This window comes from Micromys minutus (genome assembly GCF_963924665.1).
Source record: "Micromys minutus genome assembly, chromosome: 17".
Classification (NCBI taxonomy): Eukaryota; Metazoa; Chordata; class Mammalia; order Rodentia; family Muridae; genus Micromys; species Micromys minutus.
This window is the reverse complement of record NC_137952.1, coordinates 37,280,842-37,306,829: the sequence shown is the minus strand read 5'-3', so window position 1 is coordinate 37,306,829 and position 25,988 is coordinate 37,280,842. Positions and strand designations below refer to the sequence as shown.

The 25,988-nt window shown below is 45.4% G+C and overlaps 1 protein-coding gene across 1 annotated transcript in view; it reads left to right on the top strand.

Moving 5' to 3' along the window:
* Positions 1–25,988, top strand: part of DNAAF9 (dynein axonemal assembly factor 9) — a 118,109-nt gene that overhangs the window by 77,142 nt on the left and 14,979 nt on the right. Inside the window, exons 21-29 of the mRNA XM_080931274.1 lie at positions 2,858–2,961; positions 8,002–8,148; positions 9,815–9,903; positions 10,828–10,926; positions 11,178–11,295; positions 12,226–12,314; positions 13,124–13,282; positions 17,950–18,075; positions 21,260–21,297. Of these exons, the coding sequence (XP_080787400.1) occupies positions 2,858–2,961; positions 8,002–8,148; positions 9,815–9,903; positions 10,828–10,926; positions 11,178–11,295; positions 12,226–12,314; positions 13,124–13,282; positions 17,950–18,075; positions 21,260–21,297 (969 nt within the window). The remainder of the gene's footprint in view (positions 1–2,857; positions 2,962–8,001; positions 8,149–9,814; positions 9,904–10,827; positions 10,927–11,177; positions 11,296–12,225; positions 12,315–13,123; positions 13,283–17,949; positions 18,076–21,259; positions 21,298–25,988) is intronic.

Below are 25,988 nucleotides of genomic sequence, written 5' to 3'. Positions count from 1 at the left end.
TAATGCCAGCCCCAGGGCACCCAGCACCTTCTGGCTTCTAAAGCTACTGCACACATGTGGTACATACACATGCATACAGACAAACACTCAAACACATAAAATACAAAGAAAGGAAAAAAATTTAAGAGTGTTTCCAGGGACTAGATCAATAAACCACCCACAATGATAGGTAATAACCATCTATAACTTTAGTTATATTTGACACTCTCTTCTGGCCTCTGTGGGCACCGGGTATATGTTTTATACATACATACATGCAGGCAAACATTTATATACATAAGATAAATAAATCTAAAAGACCTATTAGATATTTGTCAAATCTTTTGGGGCCCTAGATGAGCAATGTGATCTCTTTAGGGTTGAGCCAGTTTCGGCCAACCCCGGAGAACTCACCAATGTGTTAGTGTCTAAAGAATAACTCGGGGTGACACAAAGGACCATGCAAAGAAAGCAAAAGCAGTTTCTTTTTGTAGAAAAGGGTGTGGACCAGAACCCAGACAGGGCCAGGAAGTGAATGTGAGAGTTGGATAACGGAGGAGGAGGCAAATACTCCACTACAGCCGGAGAGTCTCTGCAGAGGCCAGGCTGACACGGCTGCTGACTAAACTCGACCTGGAGAAGAGATAGGGAGGGAGGGCAAGAGAAGAGCCACCAACCAGGCACCAAAATGTCTGAGTTCTGTAGAGGTCAGGCCAGGGGAGGGAAGCAGAAATCCAGCTGAAACCCATTGTGGCAAAGCCACAGGGACTGAGTGAAACTTGTTTTGGGTTTGATGTCTAACAGGACACACCTTGGCTTTTATTCTAACACTGGTGGTCACGGTATTGGCATGGGTCTAACCTCACAATCATTCAAATTTGGCTAATTTTAAAAATGATCAGCATAAAAGGAATGATAGAGAAGAGGGAGGAGTCAAGTTCTATCAAGATCTAGGTGGGAAAGATTAAAAATTTACATACAAGTTCTACAAGGTAAGGGAGATTTTAAAACACACACACACACACACACACAGAGAGAGAGAGAGAGAGAGAGAGAGAGAGAGAGAGAGAGAGCAGACATATCCAAGTTGTTTTATACATATTTCCTTTGAAGACACCCACTAAAGGAATGTGAATTTTGCTTCTCCACATCAGCTGTCAATGTCTGCTTGTTGTTATGTTTTGTTTTGGGGTGGGGGGGGTGTTTGTTTTCTGCTTTTTGTTTCTTTGGGAATTTTTTGGAGACACAGTCTTTCTATGTAGCCCAGGCTAGCCCAGTTCTGGCCGTGTTCCTCCAGCAGCTTGCACTGTGCTGGAATAACAGGCACCTACTGAACAGCCACACCCATTTTTCCCCTTATTCTTATGCAAAAACTGTATCTGTGCTTCATTTCTGTTTGAGGCTCTGGGAGGTTATTTGAGCTTCCCCAGGCCAGAGGATCAGCAGGCAGTTGTGTAAGCGCACCTGACAGTGGTGTCTAGTTACCACTCCTGGAATTATCAGGCGAAAGCCTGGTCTGCTGCCCCAGTGAGGGGCGAGGCGTCTTCAGAAAAACAGCTCTTAATTATGCTGCGCATATCATTGGGGAAGGGGGTCTGTCAACTGCAGTTTTGAGATTGGCTAATTTTTAGAGTCATCAAAAGGGAAAGGGAAGAATGGGGGGAAGCTTGGACAATTAGGTGACTTTTCCGCTCTGAAAACATAGCTGCAGCTTGTCTAAAAAAAGGTGTTACCACTGGTGAGAAAATTAAGCCTTCAGCATAAAGGTTTTACTCAAGGAGATAAAAGATTTGAAACCCTTTCCATAGTAAAGGTTTACAGAGTTTAATAGGAAGCTTCAACTCTTTTTTAATGTTTCGTATAGTCTCCTATGGTTGTTCAACGTGAATGTATGGCTGTTTTCTGTTTTTATTTTCCCTGAGTCTCAGGAATACAAGCTACCACACAAGATAGGCTGGGCCACTCACCCCCACACACAGTTAAAGAGACAGGCAGTAGCAAAAGGCAGAGACTAGAGATGGATCCCATGTAGTCTCATTAGAAAAGGGCAAATAACCCATCATGGAGCAGAGTGATTCTAAGTCTGTCTTCCAGGTTCTGTGCAGGGCGGGATTTCAGTTTTCTGTTTCATTGGTTTTGTTTAAGAGAGAGGGTGTGGTGTGCTGGTTTTTAGACTTAGTTGTTTAGTTGTTTTTTTCTTTTCTAAATTTCGTTGCTTATATGGTACAAGCTGGCCTTGGTTTACTGTACAGTCAGCGGTGATGTTGAACTCCCTAATCTCCACCTCTCACTCTCTGAGTCCTGGGTTATAGGCATGGACTGCAGCCACACTCTGTACGGTTCAGAGAACGGAGCTACATTTCTGTCTGGAGGGTTAGGTTTGAATAGTGGGCAAGAAGCCAGGCTTGGTGGCACACACCCTTAATCTCAGCACTTGAAAGACAGAAGCAGGTGGATCTCTGAGTTTGAGGCCAGCCTGGTCTACATAGAGAAGCCTTGTCTTGAAAATGATAAGTAAATGAGTGAGTTAATAAAGAAGGCGAACAGAGGCAGGAGAACGCTGCTGTCCCACTCACCGGATCTACCACCATTGCCTCAGCCCTCCTCTACCCTGCCTGTTGGATCAGCTCTCAGAGGTGTGAGAACTCTGCTCTCGGGACTGTTGCCTTTCCCTTTTTCAGCATGTGATTCCTTGGGAAATTTTAATTCTTTGGGATATATTATTTGAATAGTCAGAATACCAAAAGTAGAAACATAAGTGTCTTTCTTCAGACTGTTTCCTTTCCTTCTAGGAAGGCCACATTATCATTCTAGTACCTTCAAGAATCTAGCCCAAGGCTCTAGCACTGAGCTCTGACCAGCATTCTTTTTCTTCTAGGTAATGTGCATTTCTTCTCTGGTGGCCTTCTATTTTCTCACCGTCATCACGCAAGTATCGTCATTTCCAAGGAACACATGAATTCTGTCTCCTTCTATGATGGGGTATGTGGCTTTCGGCCCTGGCTTTAGTGCTCTGAATACATCCGGGTTTCCCTTTCCTTTTGTGTGACAGGGTGCCAGGAACGCAGTAGCCACTGGAGCAAGCCAGCAAGGAGAGTGAGCAGAAGCTTATGCACTCCCAGAACACTTCCATGCTTAACTAGAAAGGCCTTCTGCTCGGAAGAGTCAGCCCAGCCCCATGGCCACTCTTTGATCCCAAAGACTTGTAGAAAGTAGCTGAAAAAGACCTTCAATGGCTCTTCACCCAAACCTAAGGCTCACACACTTCAGAGCTGGAAGGTTCATCCTGTAGTCTTGATGGGGCTCTGACCCCAAGAAAGAATTATACATACAACAAAGGTGTAAACATTGCTTACTTCCTCCATGAGAGTTCAACATCAGGTTTAACCTCTGCCTCCACATATGTCCCTAAGAACTGTCTACTCCAGGATTGCTCACCCCTTAGGGAGAAGGTGGTAGATCCAGGTTTCTCCCATTCTGTACTCACCAGCCAGAACATAGCTGGTCTCTCTCAGTGCAATACTAGAGTAGAGGGGTGGGCCTTCCACTTGGTCTGGTCTCAGCCTCAACTAGAACAACACGGAGGTTTGGCTCAGCAGATAAATTCATGATCAGATCTTTCTTTGACAAAAACCTGCTCAAGGTTGTTCAGAAATTTTGGAGCATCAACTAGGCACATTGGATAATCTTGTTAGATAAGAAAGCGTTTGTTTGTTTTTATTAGTTTGTTTGTTTGTTTGTTTTGACAAGATTTTATATGTAGCTCTGGCTTTTCTGGAGCTCACAATGTAGACCAGGGTGGCCTCGAACTCACAGAAATTAACCTTCCCTTGCCTCTTGAATGCTGAGATTAAAGGTGTGAGCCACCACTTGGCTTTTTGTTGTTGTTTTGTTTTGTTTTAATTTGTCTCTATATGTACACGAGTACAGTTTCCTGCAAAAGGCAAAGAGGGCACTGAATCCAGACAGCTGTGATGATGAGGAGTTATAACTGCCTAACACGGAGTTCTGGAACTTGCACTCAGGTTCTCTGGAAGAACAGCAAGCACTCTTACATCACTTAGCCATTTCTCCAGTGATGAATAAATAGTCTTCTCCTATCAGCTGGGCAGTGCTGGTGCACACCTTAATCCCAGCACTTGAGAGACAGAGGCAGATGGATCTCTAAGTTTGAGGCCAGCCTGGTCTGTCGAGCAGACGGAGTGAGTTCCAGGTCAGCCCAGGATTATACAGAGAAATCCTGTCTCAAAAACAACAATAACAAAACAACTGTTTCTTCCTCCTCCTCCTCCTCCTCCTCCTCTTCTTCCTCCTTTTTCTTTTCCTTTCATCTTTCTCCTCCTCCTCTTCTTTCTTTCATCATCAAGAAAGTATAAATCATTTAAAAAACAGTGCTAAGGAGGCTAGAGAGATGGCTTAGTGGTTACAAGCACATGGATTCCAGAGGACCCAAGTTTGTTTCCCAGTACCCATGTCAGATAGATCACAACCACTTGTAACTTGGACTCCAGGGATTCTGACATGACAGATACAGGGCAGATACTCAGACATGCACATAAATAAATTAAAAAAATATTTTCCTAAAAATAAAAAATGGGATTTATTTAAGTAATGGTTAATCAGTTAAGAGGCCTTGTTGCTCCAGCAGAGGACCCAGGTTCAGTTCCCAGCACCCACAGGGCAGCTCACAAACATCAGTAATTCTAGTTCCAGGGGATCCAATGTCCTCTTCTGACTTTCATGGATATCAGGCACACATGTGGTACATATAAATATATGCAGACAAAACATTCATTGTAAATTCATATTACTTCTATCTCCCTCCAGCTTCCAAATGAATGAAACTCATCCTATGATATATTTATTAGGTTCTGCACAATTGTCAAGGATTGCCCCAATCTAATTCTTTAACAACTGGCCACTCCCCTAGTATATGCCCAAATAATTGCTATTTGAAATTTGTAGATAACTTCTGCTCCAGCAGTCTTGTGTTCTTAGGAGTCATTTCACTCTGGTACCTGCTGCTGTTCCATCCATAATGGAGACCTCCTGTTCTGTCTCCTCCTCTGTGCTCCCCACCCCCTTCTTTCCTACCTGTGATCCCAGGCAGGTAACTGAAAACCCACCTAACTGTATTCCCTCTAGTAATTGGCTGTAGCCATTTTTATTTAACCAATAGGTTTAAATTGGGGTGCAAGGTTTGTACAACAAAAGATAGTTTATGTAAAAATTGACTAGTCTTGGGGCCCTAGATCTTGGGGCCCAGAATTTAGTATTTGAATACTCAGCAGCACCAAATCTAACTGTAGGCTTGGATTCTTCAAAACTTAATTTTAATAAGGGTTTTCAAATGCTTTAACCTCCCTTCTAGTCCACCACCACTACCACCAAAGGTAGTGGAAAGGAAAGGTTAACAGAGCAAAGGAGGCCACGGACCTGCTTGGATATTGCTTCTTTGTAGCAAATCCAATCTATATTGCCAAGATATCAGCAGTTCGTTTTACTCAAGTGACCAGTGGCAGCTCAATCCACTCACAAACACCATTCACGAATCAACAATGTCAGGTCTAGCAAACACCATTCACTTAGCAGCAAGGAAAGGTCTATCAGAAGAAACCAAAAGGCTCTGCCAGTCAGCCTTAATCTGAGGAAGTGGCAAGAAGCTGCCAGAATACCACCAGAAGTTTCTTGGTGTGTTTCTATGAAGTCACAACAAATGATGACCAGCAAAGAATGGTAAGGCATACCAATACCACCCAGCATTGTCAGTGAAGACCAGTGTCAGCAAAACCCACAGTCTCTTTCCAGCTGCCGGCACTCACATGCAGACATGTATACACATATATAATTGAATAAAGCCTTTCAATCAAAATAAATGTCTAATAGATTTAAATAATTTTAACTTTTCATTTTTCTTTAACTTATTACTGGTAAGGAAGAGGTACTCATTGCACATGAAATACACGTGGAGATCTCAGGGCAGTGTTCAGGACTCAGTTTCTTCTTGTGAGTTCTGGTCATTAAACTCAGGTTATCAGACTGTGTGACAAGTACTTTTACTTCCTGAGCCATCTCTCCACCCAAACTTAAATGTTTTAAAATTTCATAAATAGATAAGATATAATTAATCTCAAGGACAGAAAGACTTTCTAAGCTTAGGAAATATTTAAAAGCACTAGATATAGTGGTAAGTAACGGTAGCCCCAGCACACAGGAACAGATGCCAAAAGATTGCACAAGTTTGAGGCCAGCCAGGGCTATATAGAGACCTTGTGCACTCACTTCTTTCAGTTATAACAAATACTCTGATAAAAAGAAAGGAGTTTCAGGTTACAGTTCATTTAGGAAGGGAAGTCACAGTGCTAAGAACGTGAAGCAGATAGCCATATTACCTCCATAGGCAGGAGCAAAGAATGGCCCAAAGAGATGGCTGAGCAGTTAAAAGTTCTGGCTGTTCTTCCAGAGGGCCTGACTCCATTCCCAGGAAATCCAGGGTCCTCTGATCTCTATGGGTAGTGCACACACATAGTGCACAGACAGAAATGCAGGCAAAACACTCATACACATACAGTTCACATAACAGAGCAGAGATAAATGGACACATCCATGCTTGCCTGTTTGTTGTTTAGCTTTGCCTTTCTTATACCGTTGAGGATCCCTTGCCTAGAAAATGATGCGTCTGGTGCACAGTGGACTGGGTCTACATCAAACAAGACAGTCCTCTACAGATGAGGTCATAGGCCAGTCTGATCTGACCTCACCCTTGCTTGTCTACTTGCTTGTGCTCACTTGCCTTTTTCTACTCATAAGTTCTCTGTTCATACACATACAGGGGATGGTTGCTACCCACAGCTGATCTGGTCTTCCCACACCAGTTACTAATCAAGATAGTCCTCCATAAACACACCCACAGACCAACTTGTTATGACAATCCTTCCATCAACACTCTTCCTAGGTGATTCTAGATTATGTCAAATTGACAGATTAAAAACTAACCATCACACCAGGCACAAACCTTTAATCCCAGTATGCTAGAGGCTGAGGCAGGTAGATCTCTCTGATTTCAAGGTCAGTCTCATCTGCATAGCTAGTTCTAGTGCTATTTAATAGACCCTGTTTCAGACAGACAAGAAGGAAATATCATACCTTGTGTTTTAAAAAATTAATTTAAGTTCTAAAGAAGAACTAGAGATGACTCAGTGGTTAAAATACTTGCTTAACCTGAGGCTGGGCAGGGTGCTATGGGCCTTTAATCACAGCACTTTGTGAGGTTAAGCACTGTAGCAGGATATTTGATCATCCTGTGAGCCCTGAGATTGCTGTTCCTTGTAGTAGAGTTTAACGTGAGTTGTGTGTGTGGCGGCGAGGGGGGGGTGTCATAGGAAAGCTTGTGGGACATGATTCTCTCCCTCCACTGTGTAGAGCTCCTGGAATCAAACTCAGGTTGTCAAGCTTGGCAGCAGTCACTTTTACCAGCTGAGCCATCTCACAGGCTTAGATAGTTCTTAAAATTTGTGCTAGATGAGCTTGATGACATTTGTCTGTAACCCCAGTACTTGGGAGGCTGAGGCAGGAGACTCACTGTGAGTTCCGGGTCAATCAAGGCTACATAGCAAAACCCTTTTCAAAAAAATAAAGACAAATTTAAAAAGTTTCTGTGCATCAAAGGAGCCTCAAAAGAACGAACAACCCACTGAATAGCAGAAGTGCTTTCTGTTTGGGAAAATAAATACCTGAGCCAGTGGACCAACACATGCCTCTAATCCCAGCTATTTTGAGGCAAGAGGATTGTGAGTTCAAGGCTGCTTGGGTCTTTGGTGAGACCATTCCCCCTCCAAATAAAAGTGACCCTGTAGAGGTCTCTTTTTTCTCCTGTAGGAGGGGGTTGGGAAGCATATCTGTTTGTAAAGTCATTAATAACTGGAAATAATGAAAAGCGGTTGGTCCTGTGTGTGCTGACACCTGTGGGACTGAGATACTGCAGAAGACTCTCTCTGAAGCTCCTCCTCCTTCTCTCTGCAGGACTCTACCAGCGTAGTGGCCATCCTTCTCATAGACTTCCGAAGCTCTGTGCTTCCTCATCTCCCAGTTCATTTCCACGGATCGAGCAATTTCCTGATGATTGCCCTTTTCCCCAAATCAAAGATATATCAAGCATTTTACTCAGAGGTAACCAGTTATTAATTAGCAAAATAGCTACCTTTTTTTTTTTTCTTGTTGTAGCAATCTAAACAGTAAGATAGTGTCTTAGAGCAAACCAGTGGTGATGGAAAGGCAGTAGTGGCTTATTCCTTTATTCCCAGAATTTGAGAGGCAGAGGCAGATGGACCTCTTGTGAATTTGAGGCCAGCCTGGTCTCCATAGTGAATTTCAGGCCACCTAAAGTCACATGTTAAGACCCTGTCTCCAAAAAAGGTACGGAGTGGGAACCTGAAGAGATGGCTCAGTGGCGAAGAGCTCTGGCCACTCTTGTAGAGGACTGTGGCTTGATTTTCATCACAACCATTCCAGTCCAGGGGATCCAATGCCCTTTTCTGGCCCCTGAGGGCAGTACACAGCAAAACACCTGTACAAACATCTATAAATGTTTGGGTTTTGTTTTTCAATTAGAACTAACAGTGATGTCATTAAAGTGAGAGTTGAAGCCAGGTGTGGAAGTGCAAACCTATAATCCTAGTACCTAGGAGGTAGAGACAGGAGGATCAGGGTTTCAAGGCCAGCCTGGGCTATGTAATACACTCTCTAATAGCATAAATGACAACAAAAATAAGATTAAAAACAATGTTGAAGATTTAGGGAATGGAGGTGTTGGAGAGATTTTGATAAACGGTTTGATTTTGAGTGGTGAGGTATGGGAATATACAAAAATGAAATCTGCGTGTCCCCTCCTATGTTCTTACTTACTGGGCTAGAGCTCGCTGTCCTACCCTATGCTCCCCGTCCCTGTGGACTGCAGTTCGCTCCCTGCCTTTTTAAATGGCTCTATCTGATAGTCTGCTCACGGTCATGCTCAGTACATTTTTTATAAGGGAACAGACTGACCACAGAGTCCATGGCTCCATAAGGCATAGTGGTACATGACTATAAAATAATTCGAGTGAGCACTTTGCAGGTAGGGCAGGAATATCAGGAGTTCTAAAACTAACCTCAGCTACAGAGCAAGCATGAGACTATTTTGGGGTATTGGAGACCCTGTTTCTAAAAGAGGGTGAGGAAGAGAGAGAAAGAATGAATGGATTCTGTGATGTACTTAGAGACCACAACACAGCCAAAGCCAGAGTAGTGGCTAGGGTCATTACTGGTAGAACTTCTTGAAAGGATGCAGATCACTTCATCAGAGCCCTCTTCAGGACAGCCATAGAGTAGAGGAAACAGGACTGTCAGCTGAAGAGTTCTCATCAGGCTGTGTCTCCCTTCCTGCTGGGTTGACCTGCCTGCCACCTGCTTGTGCTTGCGGTGCACCTGGGAACCTAGACAGAGCCTTTAAAGCATTCCTTTCAGGTATATCTGCCCCTGAGGCCACCACTGCCTTCTGGTCCTGCCACCAGGGAGGAACATGCTCCTGCAGCCAGAACAGTGTTCCTGACACCTTATTCCAGGCTTCCTACTTCTGGAAGGTCACAGTCTCTGAGGACAGGAACCCAAAAAGGCATTTCTGGCTCTGAAAAACACTGAACAGAATTGCTTTCCGGTGTCATTTTGAAGCAAACTTGTTTGTGATGATGTTTTTCTCTGCACGGACAGTGTTGGTTTTCAGCAGTCATCAGATCCCATGTGGATTCCATATCCTGTTATTGCTTTAAAGTGTTCTTTGTTTAAATTCTGTTTTGTTTAGGTCTTCTCCCCTTGGCAACAGCAGGATAACTCAGGGCTTTCTTTAAAAGTGATCCAGGAGGATGGATTATCTGTGGAACAAAAGAGATTGTAAGTGGCTGTCCCCAGTGTTTGTGCTGGATTCCCTAAGCTTTGTGGGTGTGCTTTCTCTGCAGGGTGACTCACATTATGTAACAGAGGGGTCTTGGCTTCTGAAAGGGCCTATAGTCATGTCATTGTTGCCCACATGCAGGTGGTGGGTGTGCTTGAGGAGACAGACAGATGAAATCCAAGCTGAGGAGGTGGCTCAGTTGGAAGAACACTTGCCTAGCATGCAAGATGGGTCTGATCTTATTCCTGCCTCAGTGGCATGGTAGCACATTCCTGTATCCCAGTCCTTGAGAGAGAGGCAGGAAGAGCAGAAGCTCAAGAACGTACTCAGCTATGTAACAAGTTGGAGACTAGCTGAGGCTACTTGAGACTCTAGAAAGAGTAGAGGGGGAGGAGGAAGTCCAGTGATGTCTTTTCGGGGTTTCTGATGCTGTGAAAACACCATGAAGTCAGTTTACAGAAGGATTTATTTGGGCTTACGGTTCCAAAGGTATAAAAGTCCATGATGGTGGAGTTGGACAGCAGGTGGCTAGAACAGCAGCTCAGAGCTCACATGTCTCAAACTACAGACAGGAAGCAGAGAGAGCGATGACACATCTCCTCCAGCAAGACCACTTTCCTTATTCTCTCCAAACAGCCACCAGCTAGAGACTAAGCAGTCAGATGCCCAAGACTTTTAGGGGACATCTCTTGCAAACCACTATAACTCAGAATTAAAACCTGAGACCTTGTCAAACACAAAAACAGGAGAGCAGCCTTGAATGGGCATGGCATCTGCCGTCCACTGGCACCAGCCTTTGCTCAAGTCAGTGCAGTGCTCATTTTGGAGGCATTGGCTGTTACGTCTCTGGCTTCCTTGGAACTAGCTATGCAGATGCCTTTGCTGTGGGCGGTGCAGACTAATCTGAGCCCTTGGTGATCTAGGCACTCCAATGCACAGAAGCTCTTCAGTGCTCTGAGCCATCCTGCACAGGACTGGAGCGCCCTGAAACTGCTCTCAGCCAAACTCCCTGAGTTGGACCGGTGAGTTCTATGTGTCTAGCTCTAGATGTTTACTGTGTCAGCTTTTGAAATGTAGGAGACTTAAGTGTTGGTCCTTTCTGAGCTCCCTTCTTACAGCTTCTGACAGACGCCTAAAAAGGGTCTGCCACACACACATATCATAGGAAGAATCTCTCTAAGGGTTACATTTTAACATTTAGGTGAGAAGTTACTAATGTGAGTAGACATGTCAAGCAAGGCTGGTGACAGTGATGTGACAATTTTTGTTCTAGGTTTCTGCAGCATTTTGCCATCAGCAGCATTGGTCAGGAGCCTGTGATACGAGCCCATCTTCTAGGCCTGCTGCAGCAAGCTGAGATCAGCCCCACTCGTGGGTTAGAAAGTGACAAGGTAGGGGGTTCACCAAGTGTGTGCTGGGAGTTTACAGAGGGACCATCTGTGTCAGTCACCTGCACAGGCGGAGTCCTTCCGTAAGTGTGTCCCCTCCCTAAACACCGATAATGAGACACAGGAAACCCACTTTGTACACTGGCTGTCAGGTCAGGACCCATGACAGGGACCAGCTGTGACATCTTGCCGGGCCTTCCTTGCTTCTTTTAAACTCTCACTGTGTCCTCTCAGGCTGTCAGTTCTTTCTTGTTGTGACAATGACTTAACCTACTAGTGGGTGACACAGCATGTTAGGAAAGGGAAGGCTGCCACATTGCTGTCACCAGAGTGAGGTGATATTCTAAGCATTTTTCTGCCCAGGATAGACTTTAATGTGCTCCTGCCTCATGTTTCTAACACTTGCCTGTGTCTGCCATTCCTGTGGAAGCTATAGTTTGTTTCTGTGACGTGTAAAAGACGCTCATCTATAAAAGGTGATGGCACTTCAATAGAATTCGTCATTTTTCCTTTAGATGACAGGGTAAAGAAAAAAAAGAAAAATGCCTACCTTGTGATAGTTTATTTAAAAAGTGCTGTAGGACTAGGCTTTAATCAGAGTACCTGGCTGGATGACTCTTAAGAAACCCACATCTGGAGAGATGGCTCAGTGGTTCAGAGCACTGACTGACTGACTTGTCTTCCAGAGCAACTGGCCAATCTGATGAAGACATTTTTCCAATTAAGATACCTCTTCCCATTTGACTCTGGCTCCCGTCAGGTTAAGAGAAAACTGCTCAGGACCTCAGACTTTGCCATTCACTCTAAATCTAGGAGCTAGTGAGCAGTGGTGCTCAAGTTCAGCCCCACAAAGCCTTGCGCTGGACATTGGTCTTTTTACCTCTTTAGGGCTCCTCTGTTGAATTAGAAACCCACATGCTTTCTTTCCTGTAGGTCGTCATCAGCATTGTAACTGGTCTCCCAGGCTGTCATGCTAGCGAGCTCTGTGCTTTCCTGGTCACTCTGCATAAGGAGTATGGCAGGTCAGTGGGGCATCTGTGTTTGCTGTGGGGAAAGAGGTCAAGTTCCTGGGCCTGCCCTGGTGTGGGAAACATTAGACATCTGCTGGCGTTTAACATAATGATCGTTATTGACACAGCAGCCATCCTCAATCTCTTGACTCAGTAGACTTAATAAACAGGCTAACCAGATCCTCACATCTAGGATTTTGTCCTATGTGCTTTATTTATTTTTAATTTGGGGACAGCCTTGAACTTGCTGTAGTTATGGCTGAAGGTGACCTCGGATTCTTGATCTTTCTGCTTGCATATTCCAGATGCCTAGTTTGTGTGTGCTCCTCTTTTTCTCCCTCCCTCTCTCCTTCCCCCTCTTTTCCCTCTCCCTCCTTTCTTCTTCCTCTTTTTCCTTTCCTGCTCGCTTTCCCCAACCTTGCCTCTGTCTCTGAGATAATAACCAGTGACCGCATACCGATTGGCGGTCCTCTGCTTCAGTGTCTGAGTTCTTTACTTCCCATCTCTTACTAGCTTTGCTGAGCGTAAAACTAAAGCCGTTTTATTCTGGAAACCATTGCCAAGTCGCTGCTGAGGCTTTCTGACCATGCATGGCCTGTCTTTTTTCCCTGTGAAAAGATATTTCCTATTGAAAACTCCATGGATTTGGGTTTCGGGTTACTGAGCTTCCAGCCCAGCTAGTGCCCTCTGTCTTTGTGAGGCCACAGTAGCTTCTCTCCATACTCTTTGGCTGCATACCTTTGAGGATACTGGTCACATTTCCATCCGTGACCAGGCTTCTCAGTGTCGTCTCATGCTTAGATTTCCTTTGCTGCTTCCAGATGGATGGTATACCGCCAAATCATGGACAGCTCTGAATGTTTCCATGCCGCCCACTTCCAAAAATACCTCTCCAGTGCCCTGGAGGCCCAACAGAACCGCTCTGCCCGCCAGTCCGCCTACACCCGCAAGAAGACCAGGTTGCTGGTGGTACTACAAGGGTGAGTGTTGGAGACCCGGAAGTGAAGATGGGGACCTCGACATGGTTGTTACTTTATATGTGCCTCATTGCTGTCAACACTCCTAAGAAAGACCAGGATGCTATTGCCATAGTGTGGCTAAGAGTGGCTGTTAGCTACACGTTTCGATTTGGCTTCCATATTATAGTATCTCCAAGAGGCGAGGAATTAGGGGATCTCGTAACAGTTCTCCAGTAATTCTTAGAGCAATAGTCATCTAGACACATGAGCCTCATCTGTTCTACTCCCCCTCTTCTGGAACTGCAGACATAGCACCTACGTACTTAATAAGCACCTTGCCCATTTCCCAGTAGCTGCCCCAGAAGAGTTTCTGGGACCCACCGTGAGCCATGTGCAGAGTACAGTTGAGCAGGGGGTTTCTGCTTTCTAACTCATGTCCTAAGTCTCTGGTAAGCACCATTATTGTCAGAGGGGATGTGTGTCTCCTGTCTCTCTCTGTCCCTGTCTCTCTTTCTGTGTGTGTGTGTGTGTGTGTGTGTGTGTGTGTGTGTGTGTAGATGGATGGTATGTGTATGCATGTATCCCTGTAGAGCCAGAAGAGACATAGAATGACTGCTGACGGCCTCCTGCCTGTCTCTCCCAGCACTGGGGTTACAGGAGGCACCGCCGTGTCTTTCTCTTAGCCTGGTGCTGGGATCCAGACTGGCATCCTTGTGCTTGCGCAGCAAGTGCTTTACCCACTGGGCATCCGCCAGCTAAGAAGGAAGATTTGGCAGAGTATTTGCCGTTGCTCCAGAGAACTCCTGTTACCACGGAGGAGTGCCTTACAAGTCCTTTATCACCTGGACCCAAGAGGGAGTGTGTTGGGTAGAAGAATAGAACAGGGCTGGGCTTGGTTCTAGTGTTATGGTTGTAAAGAACCTTTGTGCTATTCTCACAATAATTAGTGTTTGCAGCAGGCTGGTTGATTCCAGTAAAGAATAGGCCCAGATCCAAAGCTCTGTTTGGGCTCCCGGTCGTAATGATGGCATCTAGAAGGAGCTGGGATGGTGTTCCTGAGAAGGGAGGCAGGTGCGAACGTATCCATGGGGCTTTCCTGCACTCACAGATCTTGTTGCAATCTGACCCCATCTGCAGTTTCCTTCTCCCAGCCCTTTAGGCCGTGTGACAATCAAAGGGAGAATCTGGCTTGTTTTCTTCAGGTTTTCTGTTGCTCGTACTACTCAGAGGAATGGGACAACCCAGCATCCTACCTTCTGCCCAGGCCAGAACTGAGAGTCACTGGGAGTAGGGACCTGGAAGAGAACTTGCCAGCTTGTCAGTATACACAGCTTGATGCCTTATCTGACTCTACACACTTGTAAAAATGTTGGACTTGCCTTACAGTCAAAAGAAAAAAGATCTTTGTCTATCGGTTCCCATGCAGAACTGCAACAGACACATGCCTGCTTCTGGTCTGCTTTAAGACCCAACATTTACCTAGTCATACCACAGAATGTGAGGGACATCAATGGATACCCTAATGGACTCCAGTCAGTCTAACAGCTATGTCCAGCCATGATGGCACACACTTACAAATCCAGAACGTGGGAGGTAGAATCAGGAAGATCAGCCTTTGGCTACATCATGAGTTCAAGGTCAACATGAATTATATGAGAATAGGTGCCAAGGGCTGTGGCTCTTTACTAAGACACTTAGAGATTTCGACCCATTTTTAAAATAAATCTATCTATCTATCTATCTATCTATCTATCTATCTATCTATCTATCTATCTATCTATCTATTTATCTATTTATTATTATAAGTACACTGTCGCTGTCTTCAGACACACCAGAAGAGGGCATCAAATTCCCCTAGCACTAGAGTTAGAGGCTATTGTAAGCCACCACATAGGTGTTAGAAACTGAACCTGAGTCTTCTCAGCAAGTGCTCTTAACTCCAGAGCCATCTCTGCAGTCCTGGTTTTTGTTTGATTTTTATGTGTCGTGTCTATCTATATATGTCATGTGTATGCTGGTGTTCACAGAGGCCTAGGAAGGGCATCAGACCTTCTGGAGCCAGTTATGGGAGGCTCTGAGCTTCTCAGGGTGAATTCTGAATCTCAAACTCAGGGCCTCTGGAAGAACAGCAAGCTCTCCCAATGGCTGACCTATCTCTCCAGCCCCTCTCCCTCCCTGGTCATCAGCACATCTTTGGTCTTTGGAGAAAACTTATGATACAGGACTGAGCTTTCGTTAGTTTCCAAAGTAGCATGTTTCCACTCAGCTTAGTACCATCTGAGATACTGTGAGAACTGTTGTTTCAAAAATGAAAGTAAAGGGTTTTTATTTGTTTCTGTTTCTGTTTTGTTTTTGAGACAGGGCCTTAATTCTTGTGAGCTAACCTCAGAAGTAGCTGAGGATAACCTTGAATTCGTGATCTGCATCCCAAATGCAGGGATTATGGGCATGTGTCACTGTGCCCAGCTTTACTTTCAGGGGATCGACACTGTTGCTTCTACACTATTAGCCAAGCTATGCCCTCAGCTCCTAGGCTGCGCTCTAACTCAAGAGTCAGATGTATACTTGCCAAGCAAACAAGAAAAGACTGGCCTTGTTCCATAGCCTTAGCTGACCAGGTACCTTGTTACCTAACCCATGCTAGCCTTGAACTCACCTCACATAAGCCTTTTCCCCTCAGGAATCCTTTATTTTCAAACGTGTTGCTGTAAAGGCCTCAGGTTCCTTCCCCTTATACCATGCACACAGTATACATATATGCATGGGAGCAGTGTCTGCAGTTCTCCTGTCCCAGGCTCACACATGCACTGCACTGGATATAGATACATACATGTCCAAGGAGAGAAGCCAGGGAGCAGGGGCCTGCTAAGACTCACTCAGCAGTTTCTTGAGCAAGCCAACCATACTGCAAGCCATGCACAGTGACACAGGCTGGTAATCTTTATACTTTATACTTCACAAGGTCAAGGCCAGCATGTTCTAGGTTGCAAATCCAAGCTGTCATTGGGCTACCTAGTGAGAGCCTCTGTAAAATGAAAAGTAAGTAAATAACACTTGAACAGCCAGACTCCCATGGGGAAACTCTAGAATTTAGCACAGCCTGTTCTCCCTGAGGCTCTGATGATTGGACAGGACTGAGGACAGTGTTCTAATCTGGGATAAAGCCAGGGCCCTTTTTACAGGTGACTTGTTCATAGGAACTCCAGACGGCCATCAGGTGTGATGTCTCTCCATAGACTCAGAACTTTTGATAACAGTCAAAAGTGTCCTGGGGGCAGTGCTGTCCTCTGTGGGGTGAGGAGGCCCCTTCTTAGAGCAGCCCAAGGTCTGACGGAGGTTGAATGTCCAGTTTATTAATCTGTTGTGCTTCAGGCGTCAGAGACTGTAACACTGAACAGACACCTTATTGCAGAGAATTAAATGAGAAAAGATGGGGCCAAAGAAGCACAGGAAGATAACCACGTAGCACGGAGAGTCTGTAGCTGACAGTCGGTGTGTTCAGAGAAGCCTGTGGGAGGGAGATACAAGGGTACAAGAAGCATCACCATGACGACAGCATCTGTAAAGGCACAAGATGTCTCATAAGATGCCACTCAACATAGCTCAGAGGTGGAGCACTCAGCTAACGTGCAACACTCTGAGTTCGAGCCCCAGTGCCACAGACCCCAACAAAGTGACACTTGAGCAGAAACCAGAGGAAGGCAGCCAGGTGGATGGCAGAGGAAGAGAGCCTTCCGGCCTGAGGGAACAAAGTAGAGGTATGCCTGGCATGTTCAGAGACGACCCAGGAGGCCAACGTGCAGGGACTGGGGGACAGGCTGGGATAAGTAAGGAAATTCCCCTCTGCGCTGTGAGGGGTCAGATGGTGCAGGGCTGCCTGGGCCACTGTAAGGGCCTCAGCTTCTGCTCTGAGATGAAAACCACTAGAGGGTTTGAGCAGAACAGTAACTGGATCTGTCAGGTCAGAGGGCTGAGCACAGCCCTCTAGCCTCTGTGTTGAGGACAGTTTGCATCAAGGCAGGACAAAAGTAGGGGAGCAGCAGGGAGACCATTGGGGTGTCCTAGGTAAAGTATGGTAGCAGGCTGGACCCAATGGGAGTCTGAGCAGTGGTCTCTTTCAGGTTTATGCTGAAGACTAAGAGAAAGTGGAATCAAAGATCTTTTGGCCCAGCATCTGAAAGAGTAAAGTCCCCTGGGCTTAGAATAACAGGAACTTGGGAGGAACTGGCTTGAGGGTTTGGATTACAAACATTGACTCCTAAGTGAAGACATCAGACTGGTTCTGTAAATCCAGATTGGAGGGAGTTCCAGGCAAAAGATGGGAATAGAATGGTATTTGATGGATCTGATGACCTTGTGAAATGGGAGGAGAAGGGGAAGAACTAAAGAAAACAGAGTCTGGCAGAGCTCCTGCGTTCTGCTAGAAAACACAGTCCGCCTTCAGAGCTTGCTCCGTTCTTACCTCCAGAACAGGTTGGCTCCTGCGCCCACTCTTCCTCTGAGGGGAATAGAAAGAGCTTGGGAAATGCAGAAACACACTGCGGATTCTAGGGGCTCTAATCACACCATGGGGTAACAAAGGGACTCTGTGGGTCTCTCTTCAGCCCTCACCCACTCAGCACTCAGTGTCCCCCTTTTTCCTATTCTGTAGCCCCACCAGGAAGCTAACCTGTGCTCTCTCCCTTCAGCTACACAGATGTCATTGATGTTGTCCAAGCCCTGCAGACTCACCCAGACCCCAATGTCAAGTCCTCCTTCACCATTGGTGCTGTCACGGTGTGTGTGGAGCCCCTGAGCTGCTACATGGAGCACAGGTAGACCCTTAAGCCTCTCACCACACGATGTGCCCATGAAGTAAACTGTATTGAATTTTCCTCCCCACCAGAATGAGACAGGTTTTCATGCAAATTTGGCTTGTGGAACCACATAATGAATGAGATTATGGAAGACAGGCTTTATTCATCCCTGTGAGAGCAAGAGCCATGGCTTTTCAGTGCTTAGTGCATAGAAAGTATTCATGAAGGATCAGTTGGAGGTGGGTTTTGCCAAGTATATGTAATGAACCTTGGGTTCAGTCCCAAGCAGTGCAAAATAGGAAAGAAGGTAACAGAGAGAAGGGTGGAGAACGGGAATGGGAGAGGGAGGGAGAAAATAAGAAAATGTGAGAAAAGCTAAATTGAGTGGATATTTAAATACAGAAGCCAGCCTAGGCTACAGGAAATCCTTTCTCAAACAACAAAAAGAAAAACATGAATATCTTTTAGTTGGATTAAGAAGAAAGCCACTGACACAGTGGTGTACGCCTTTAATCCCAGCACTTGAAGAGACAGAGGCAGGCAGGTTTTGTGAGTTTGAGGCCAGCCTGGTCTATAGAGCTTGTTCCAGAACAGCCAGAGCTACATAAAGAACCCTATTTCAAAAAACTGAAGGAAGAAAAGAAAGCCACCATATTAATTGGAAGGGCAAGAATATCGAGATAAGAAATTTCATTCTATTTTTAAGAAGTCATGCATATACATATGTGGTGGTTTGAATTAGAATGCCACCCATAGGCTCATACATTTGAATGCCTGTTGATGGGACTGTTTGGGAAGGATTAGGAGGTGTAGCCTTGCTGGAGGAGGTGTGTCATTGACTTTGAGTGCTCTCTGGACCTCTGCCCCCTGCTTTTGGATTATCATGTGAGCTCTGAGCTGTTCCTGCCATCATATCTTTCCTCCTCCAGTATGGACTCTAGCCAAACCATATGTCAAACACTTTCTTTTAAGAGTTGTCTTAAAAAAAAAAAAGAGTTGTCTTGGATTATCATAGGAATAGAAAGGCAACTAAGACAACATGTAAGTTCGTGTGTTCTAAATACTTATCTCCTCCAGCTTTTACATCAACAATTTACTGGCCCCTTCCCATGTCAGATTTCTTATATCCAGCCTTTGACAGGATATGATGCCTTGTGGAAAATCTTTGTGAATTGCCAGGGGCTGCTTTGAGAAAGGAGGTGGGTCTCATGAAGGGCCTAAGTGATTGAACTCCAAAATGACAGGCACTTAATGACACAGACACTTCTGACACCTCACAATGAAGTCAGAGCCTCTGTCTTTGTTCCTGGTCTTTTGGCCCTACTTTTAGCACACAGAGTTCCTCCTAGAATCTTAAGGAACAAACCATGAGAGAGTCAGGAAAAATAACTGGATTCTCAGCCTAAAATAGGATTCACCAAATTTGGTTCTTAGGGTATGTGAGCAGCTATCGTATGTGTTCCTAAGCATCATACTTGGAATCCTTAGAGCTCTGTGGATCCAGACATGTCTAGGCCTTTCCTCAGGCCCACTGTGTGGAAGGCCTGGGGCAAGATGCTAGTCTCCTTTCCTGTCCTCAGTCTACTCTTCTCACCTGCTAATAGATAACAGCTAAGTCAGGCCTAACTGCTTGGATGTTGCCCATCCTTAGTGGGAACTTGACACAAGGCAGCTCCTCTCAACATTGGTAGGTCCCCTCTCTAAGAGGAGTATTATAACATTGGAAATTTGTTTCTTATTTTAAATTTAATTATTTTTACTTTTTGAGACAGGGTTTTACTATATAGCCCAGGCTATAGATTGGGCTCAGAGATCTACCTGCCTCTGCCACCCGAGTGCTGGCATTAAAGGCACACACCACCATTCCAGATCTGTATTTTGGGAGTGTGAATTTTTTTTCTTCTGCATACTGAAGAGATAAAGATCAGCTCCTTCTTGTTTGGTTTTTGTCTATATCAGTGTTTTGGAAATGGGCCTCTCGAAGCCCTGCTGGTCTCAATCTTGATTTGAAAGAAAAGAGCCCCTGCCCCAGCTTCCTCTCACTTGGATCTTCCCACCTCCTCCTCCCTCTACCTGGTCAGTCTTCTTCCCGCTTCTGTTCTTTTTTAGACTTGAGAGGAGGATTGGACTGGGTCCAGTTACAGAGTGTTTTCCCAGAATGCAGAGTTCCCTGGATTTGGTTGCCCCAACACGTTTTGGGGAAAAGATTAAAGAGGAACTGAGGTCATGGCTTGCACATAAAGGAATGCAGAAAAGCATGACAAGGCCAGCCATAGTGGCATAAGCCTTTAGTCCCCGCACTCAGGATGCAGAGGCAGGGGGCTTTCTTCTCTGTGAGTTTGAGACCAGCCTGGTCTACAGAGTGAGCTCTAAGATAGCCAGGGCTACAAAGAGACCCTTAACGACAAGAACAATAATGATGACGACAAAAAAGAAGAGAAGGGAGGCACAATAGGGCCAACAAGATGGCACACTGCAGGGAAAGGACACTGACACAGACAAAGTACTAAGTAACTTTACAGAACAGAGGCATGGAACGTTGGACCCGGAGGCCCTAGTAGAGGCCTCGTGGCCGGAACCCTTATTTTTTCCCCTCACATTTCCTATTACTCCAAAAGGCATCTTTTTATCTTTTTAAAGATTTTATTTTATGTTTATGGGTGTTTTGCCTACATATAAGGATGTGTAACACATGCATGCAGGGCCTGTCGAAGCCAGAAGAAGGTGTTGGATCCCCTGGAACTAGAGTTACATATGCCTGTGAACCCTGTGGGTGCTGGGAATCAAACCAGGGTCCTCTGAAAGAACGCTCAGTGCCCTCATCTGCTAAGCCATCTCTCCAGGCCCAACAATATAGTTTTCTAAAAGACCAGCTTGAGCTGAGGTTGTAATTTAGCAACTCAGTGATAAGTGCTTCACTGGCCCCCGTAAAAGACAAAGGAGGAGCTGGGATGAGCAGCTTTCTTCTGTCTCTTGTGATCAGAAGAACTCCCAGCACTCCCAGCATCCTCCCTGCAATGGGGCATGTAGGAATTGCTGTGGAACATGAACATTAGCCTCTGTATCTTGTATCTTGGATACCTACAGCCTACTCATTGCTTAGTACCACCTGGCACTTGCATTATCTCCCAGATTCATACTTTTGGAGGAAATAATGATCACTTTGAAATAAATGGTTTTGATTTTTTTTTTTTCTTTTCAGATTTCTCTTTCCTAAATGTCTTGACCAGTGTTCACAAGGTAAGCAATATGTTTCTGTTTCTATGCCCGTCACATTCTGATCAACTACAGCATATGGACTTGTTCAGGGAAAACTCTGGCAACTTCCTCATATCCTGCTGGATAGACATCGTGCTCAGGATTTCTCTTAATGCACTAAAGCTCCCTCGGAGCAGCAGCAGCATTCCTGCCCTGGCCTTGCAGCCAATGAACAGTACATGGAACCTCTAAATCAGCAAGATCCTTAGGGGTCCTGGAGATCCAGAATAAATTATAAAGTCCCTGTGGTGCTGCTGAGACACTCAGTTCTCTCAGGAGATGTGCTTGGGGTGTGTGGAGGTGTGTGTGACAGGGGATATGCCGGGGGTTGGGGGTGCTGACTGGGGATACGTTTGTTGAGATTAAGCTTTCTGAATCAGCCCAGCAAGCAAATATGTGATAGAAGAAAACAGCTTGGTGTCCCCAGTGTACTTGTGTCCTGCTGATCCCATTGCCAGTCCACGGGGACAGCAAAAACTGTTGTCTTGGCAGACAGCTGAGCTAGCTGCTGTGCAGGCAGGAGGCTAAGGAGGAAGAATGTTCTTGTTGGACTTGGTATACCAGATAGAGGCAGTGCCCCTTGGCTTTTTTGAGACAGAATCGCACGTAGTCCCACCTGGCTTCAAATTACTGTGAATCCCAAATTAGCCTTGGACTCCTGATCCTCCTGCTTCAACCTCCCACGTGCAGTGGTTGTGTAAACAGTCACACCTGCCTTCAGCAGCAGCAAGAGTAAAAGGAAGGCTGCCTGGGCATATCCATAATGTCTAATCCGGGTAGATTCAGGATGTGTTGGGTTTGGTGGCTGTGGTTTGGTTTTTCAAGTCAGAGTAGCCTGGCTGTCCTAGAACTCACTCCGTAGACCTGGCTGACCTCAAACTCAGAGATCTACCTGTCTCTGCCTCCCAATTGCAGGGATTAAAGGTGTAGACCACCATACCTGGTCTTCAGTTAGTAGTACCTGTTGACAAACTAGTTGTAGGGCATAAATTGGAAAAGAGATATTCAGGAAAAGGATATTCTGCTTTCTAGTTTAGAGGGTTAGGAAAGCTGCAGATCCGTGTACTTGGAGAAAACACTGGAGCGGGAGATAAGAAGGGAGGCTTTCTGGCCCTTGGTTCTGGACTTGAAAGTCATGATTAAAAGGCCCAGACAGATATTGTAAGGAGATTGGAAAATCCAGTTATGTTCAATGTTGCAGAGACCTCAAGGGAAAACGATTTAAAAATAACAACAACAAAACCCATTGGTTTTGCAAGTGTGACGTGCACTGGTGACCTCACAGGAATATCTGAGTAGATAGGTGAGAAGTGAAGGAAGCTGAGTTAGAATAACCAGTTAGACATCGCAGGTGAGGGAGTGGGAACGTCAGGGCTTCGGGCAGTGACAGCCAGAGTGTGATACTTTTAAAAACCTGTCATTTCTAACATGGCGTTCATTCTAACACACCTTTCATCATAAGTCAGGAGGCAGAGGCAGGTGGATCTCTCTGAGTTAGAGGAAACATATAGTAAGTTCCAGGTCAGTCTGAGAAAACTTTTGCCATTTCTGTCAGAGAGTAGCAGTCACAGAACTAATTTTCTTCTGCATTTATTCATTCATTCACTCATTCATTCATTCATTCATGGTTTTCAAGGCAGAGCTTCTCTGTGTAGTCCTGGCTATCCTGCAACTCTCTCTGTAGACGAGGTTGGCCCGGAACACAGAGATCCACCTGCCTCTGCCTCCCGACTGCTGGTATTAAAGGTGTGCAACACCACCTATTGGCAGGTGAGACCCTGTCTTTAAAAAACAGTTATATTTTTCTGAGTCATTCACTGAAAAGTAAGCCTGTGGGCTAAGAAAGCCACTTGTCTGGATAGAGGACATCTGAGAGTCTACATCTACAGCTGGGAAATAAAGGCCAGCTAGACAACGATAACTTCTGAGGAAGCTGAGGGAGGGAGCATTAACTTGGCAGGTAGCACTCGCTGACCAACCTGGGCTTGGTGGCTCACACTGACAATCACAGACTTAGGAGCCTGAAGCAGGAGAATTGTCACAAGTTCAAGGGCACCTTGGTACAAAGTGAGATCCCATCTCACACGAACAAACAGCTTAAAAAAGTGTGGTGACCTGCCTTGACCCTGTCTTCTTGTCAGTGTTGAAGCCACATCTTAATGTTTTCCCATTTTTCTTTGTGGAGCATAAGCACAGGTGGTCAGGTCCCCTGGCAGAGAGCCTTGAGGAAATGCTCTGACTTCATTATCCACAAACCTAGAGCAGAAACCTGTGTCAAGCAGAAAGCCTCTTTAGTGTCCATCCTTCTAGGCTGAGCCAGGCTGAATTCCCTTAGCTTTTGGTAGTGCTAAGAGAACGGTCCCTTCCGATACACTGTTCAACGGCAGTTTGTCTCAGAATTTGTACTTGCTGGTGTGTGGGCAGAGGAGCTTGATGCCATCCACTGATTCTTTTCCTCTCTGGAGACAGGATCTCTTTGTGTATCCTTGGCTGTCCTGGAACTTAGTGGTAGACCAGGCTGGCCTTATAAGATCCACCCACCTCTGCTTTCCTGGATTACAGGCATATACTGCCGCACAACCCAAATCTTGTCCCATTGAATGCTGAGGAACTAAGGAGTTGCAGTGTCTTGGTAAATTATCTTCCCTTTGTTTCTGGGCCTGAGGACTCTGAGCTGACAGACTTGGCTCACCTTGTATGGGCAGGAAATAGAAACCATCAATTGTGTTCCTTCTCATTAGAGAATCAATGGCTGTCTTGGAAGTGGGCTCTGTTTCTGTGCGTAATCTTCTGTGGCATTTAATGATAGCAAAGGCTCACATCATGTTTAGCAGGGCTCATTATAAAGCTGACTGTAAGCAAAGTGGAGATGTTTTAACTCCCTGCCTCTAGAAGTGCATATAGATAAAAGAAAGGTGTTTCGTTTATTCCTAGGCTGCTGAAAGACAGCAAACCTGTTTCTCTGATCTTGGGAACAGGCCAAGCTAGACAGCCTGCTTACAGCTTAGCTGGTAATCTTAGTCTTGGTGTTCACTCTTTTTTGTTTTTTTCAAAGATTTATTTACTCATTATATATGAGTACATATACTAATTATATATGAGAACTTGTCTTCAGACACACCAGAAGAGGGCATCAGATCCCATTACAGATGGTTGTAAGCCACCATGTGGTTGCTGGGATTTGAACTCGGGACCTCTGGAAGAGCAGTCAGTGCTCTTGACCTGAGCCATCTCTCCAGGCTATTGGTGTTCACTCTTGATGCAGAGCAGAAAGAAGCTCCTGACCCCAGTAAGGTGAAGCTCCTCACTGTGGTCTGTTTGCCCTGTGTGCTAAACAACAGCTCTACCTGCCTCACAGAAGGCATTTCCTCTTGGCAGGTAGTAGTTTACATAGCTGGGCTAAGGAATGCCAGAGATAATCCTTTTGCTTTTTCACTGTGCAGTAAAGTCCCCTTTCTGTGTCCAGTTCCTGACCTAAAATCCTCCCCTGCAAAATGAGTCCATAGCGTATGTATGTAGCAAGCAGAACATTAGCCGAGGTTCGTCTTAACAAACCTCACAACCTGGGCAAGAAAGGAGTCAGGCTAGGACTATGTCTGTGATCCTGGTACACACTGCTTAGAAGGGGCAAGTTTGTAGTCATTTAACTTGCTTCTTTTGGCCAAGGAAATGTCACAGTCTCTGGGCCCCTGTAGGTCTTAGCTAGCTTTTCCTGGCTCCTCACTACAAGGCCTACCACATTGTCTGTTCTGCCTATGGTGCTTGGTCACTTTGCAAGGCCTTGACTCCCTTTTCTGCTAATCCAGAATATACTGATACTCCAGGAATTCTCTCTGCTTGCCTGTGGTGTCACTTTTTGGGCATTGCCTTCTGACCTCGACTTAACTCGGTATTCAAAGGCTCCAATGGCTTCCTGTGTCTGTACCAAGGCACAGGTGTCTGGCATCCGGCCTTCTAGGCAAGCCCTTGATGTTTCGTGTTTCCCTGCCTTCCCCAAACACAGGTGTCAAAGCACAGATGCCACCAGAGTGCCCTCGTTTGGAGGCTTCCCTGGCACTGGCAGTGAGGAGAGGGAATGTGAGGAACCTTTGGAGTTAAAGCAGATGAGACAGGCTGGAGAGCTAGTTGAGTGGCTAAGTGCACCTGCTACTCCTCTATTAGGACCCAGGTTTGGTTACCAGCATCCATGTGGTAGCTCACAATTTCCATAGTTCCCTAAACACAACACCTTCTGGCTTCCATGATCTATATATACACCTATTTTCATACACACAAACACATTCACATAAATTTAAAAATTAAGAGACGTTAGAGAGATGGCTCAGCAGTTACTAGAACTTACTGCTTTTGTTTGGAGGGACCAGGTTCGGTTCCTAACACCTACATAGTGGCTACCAACGTATAACTCTAGTTCTCGGGGTCGTAACACATGACTTCTCTGAGCTCCTGCATACACGTGGTGCACATAAATTGATGCAGACACATACACATAAATAAAAGTCTTTAAAAATATAAAAATAATAAAATTAGGCAGATGGCACATACTTTTAGGCCCACACTGATATGTGACATTGGCTTAAAAATCATCTGGTATGTGCTACAACCTGAGTGTCTAGGTCTTAGAGCCTGATTGGGTAACTTTATTTTTTAAAAAAGAGAGATACATATACAGA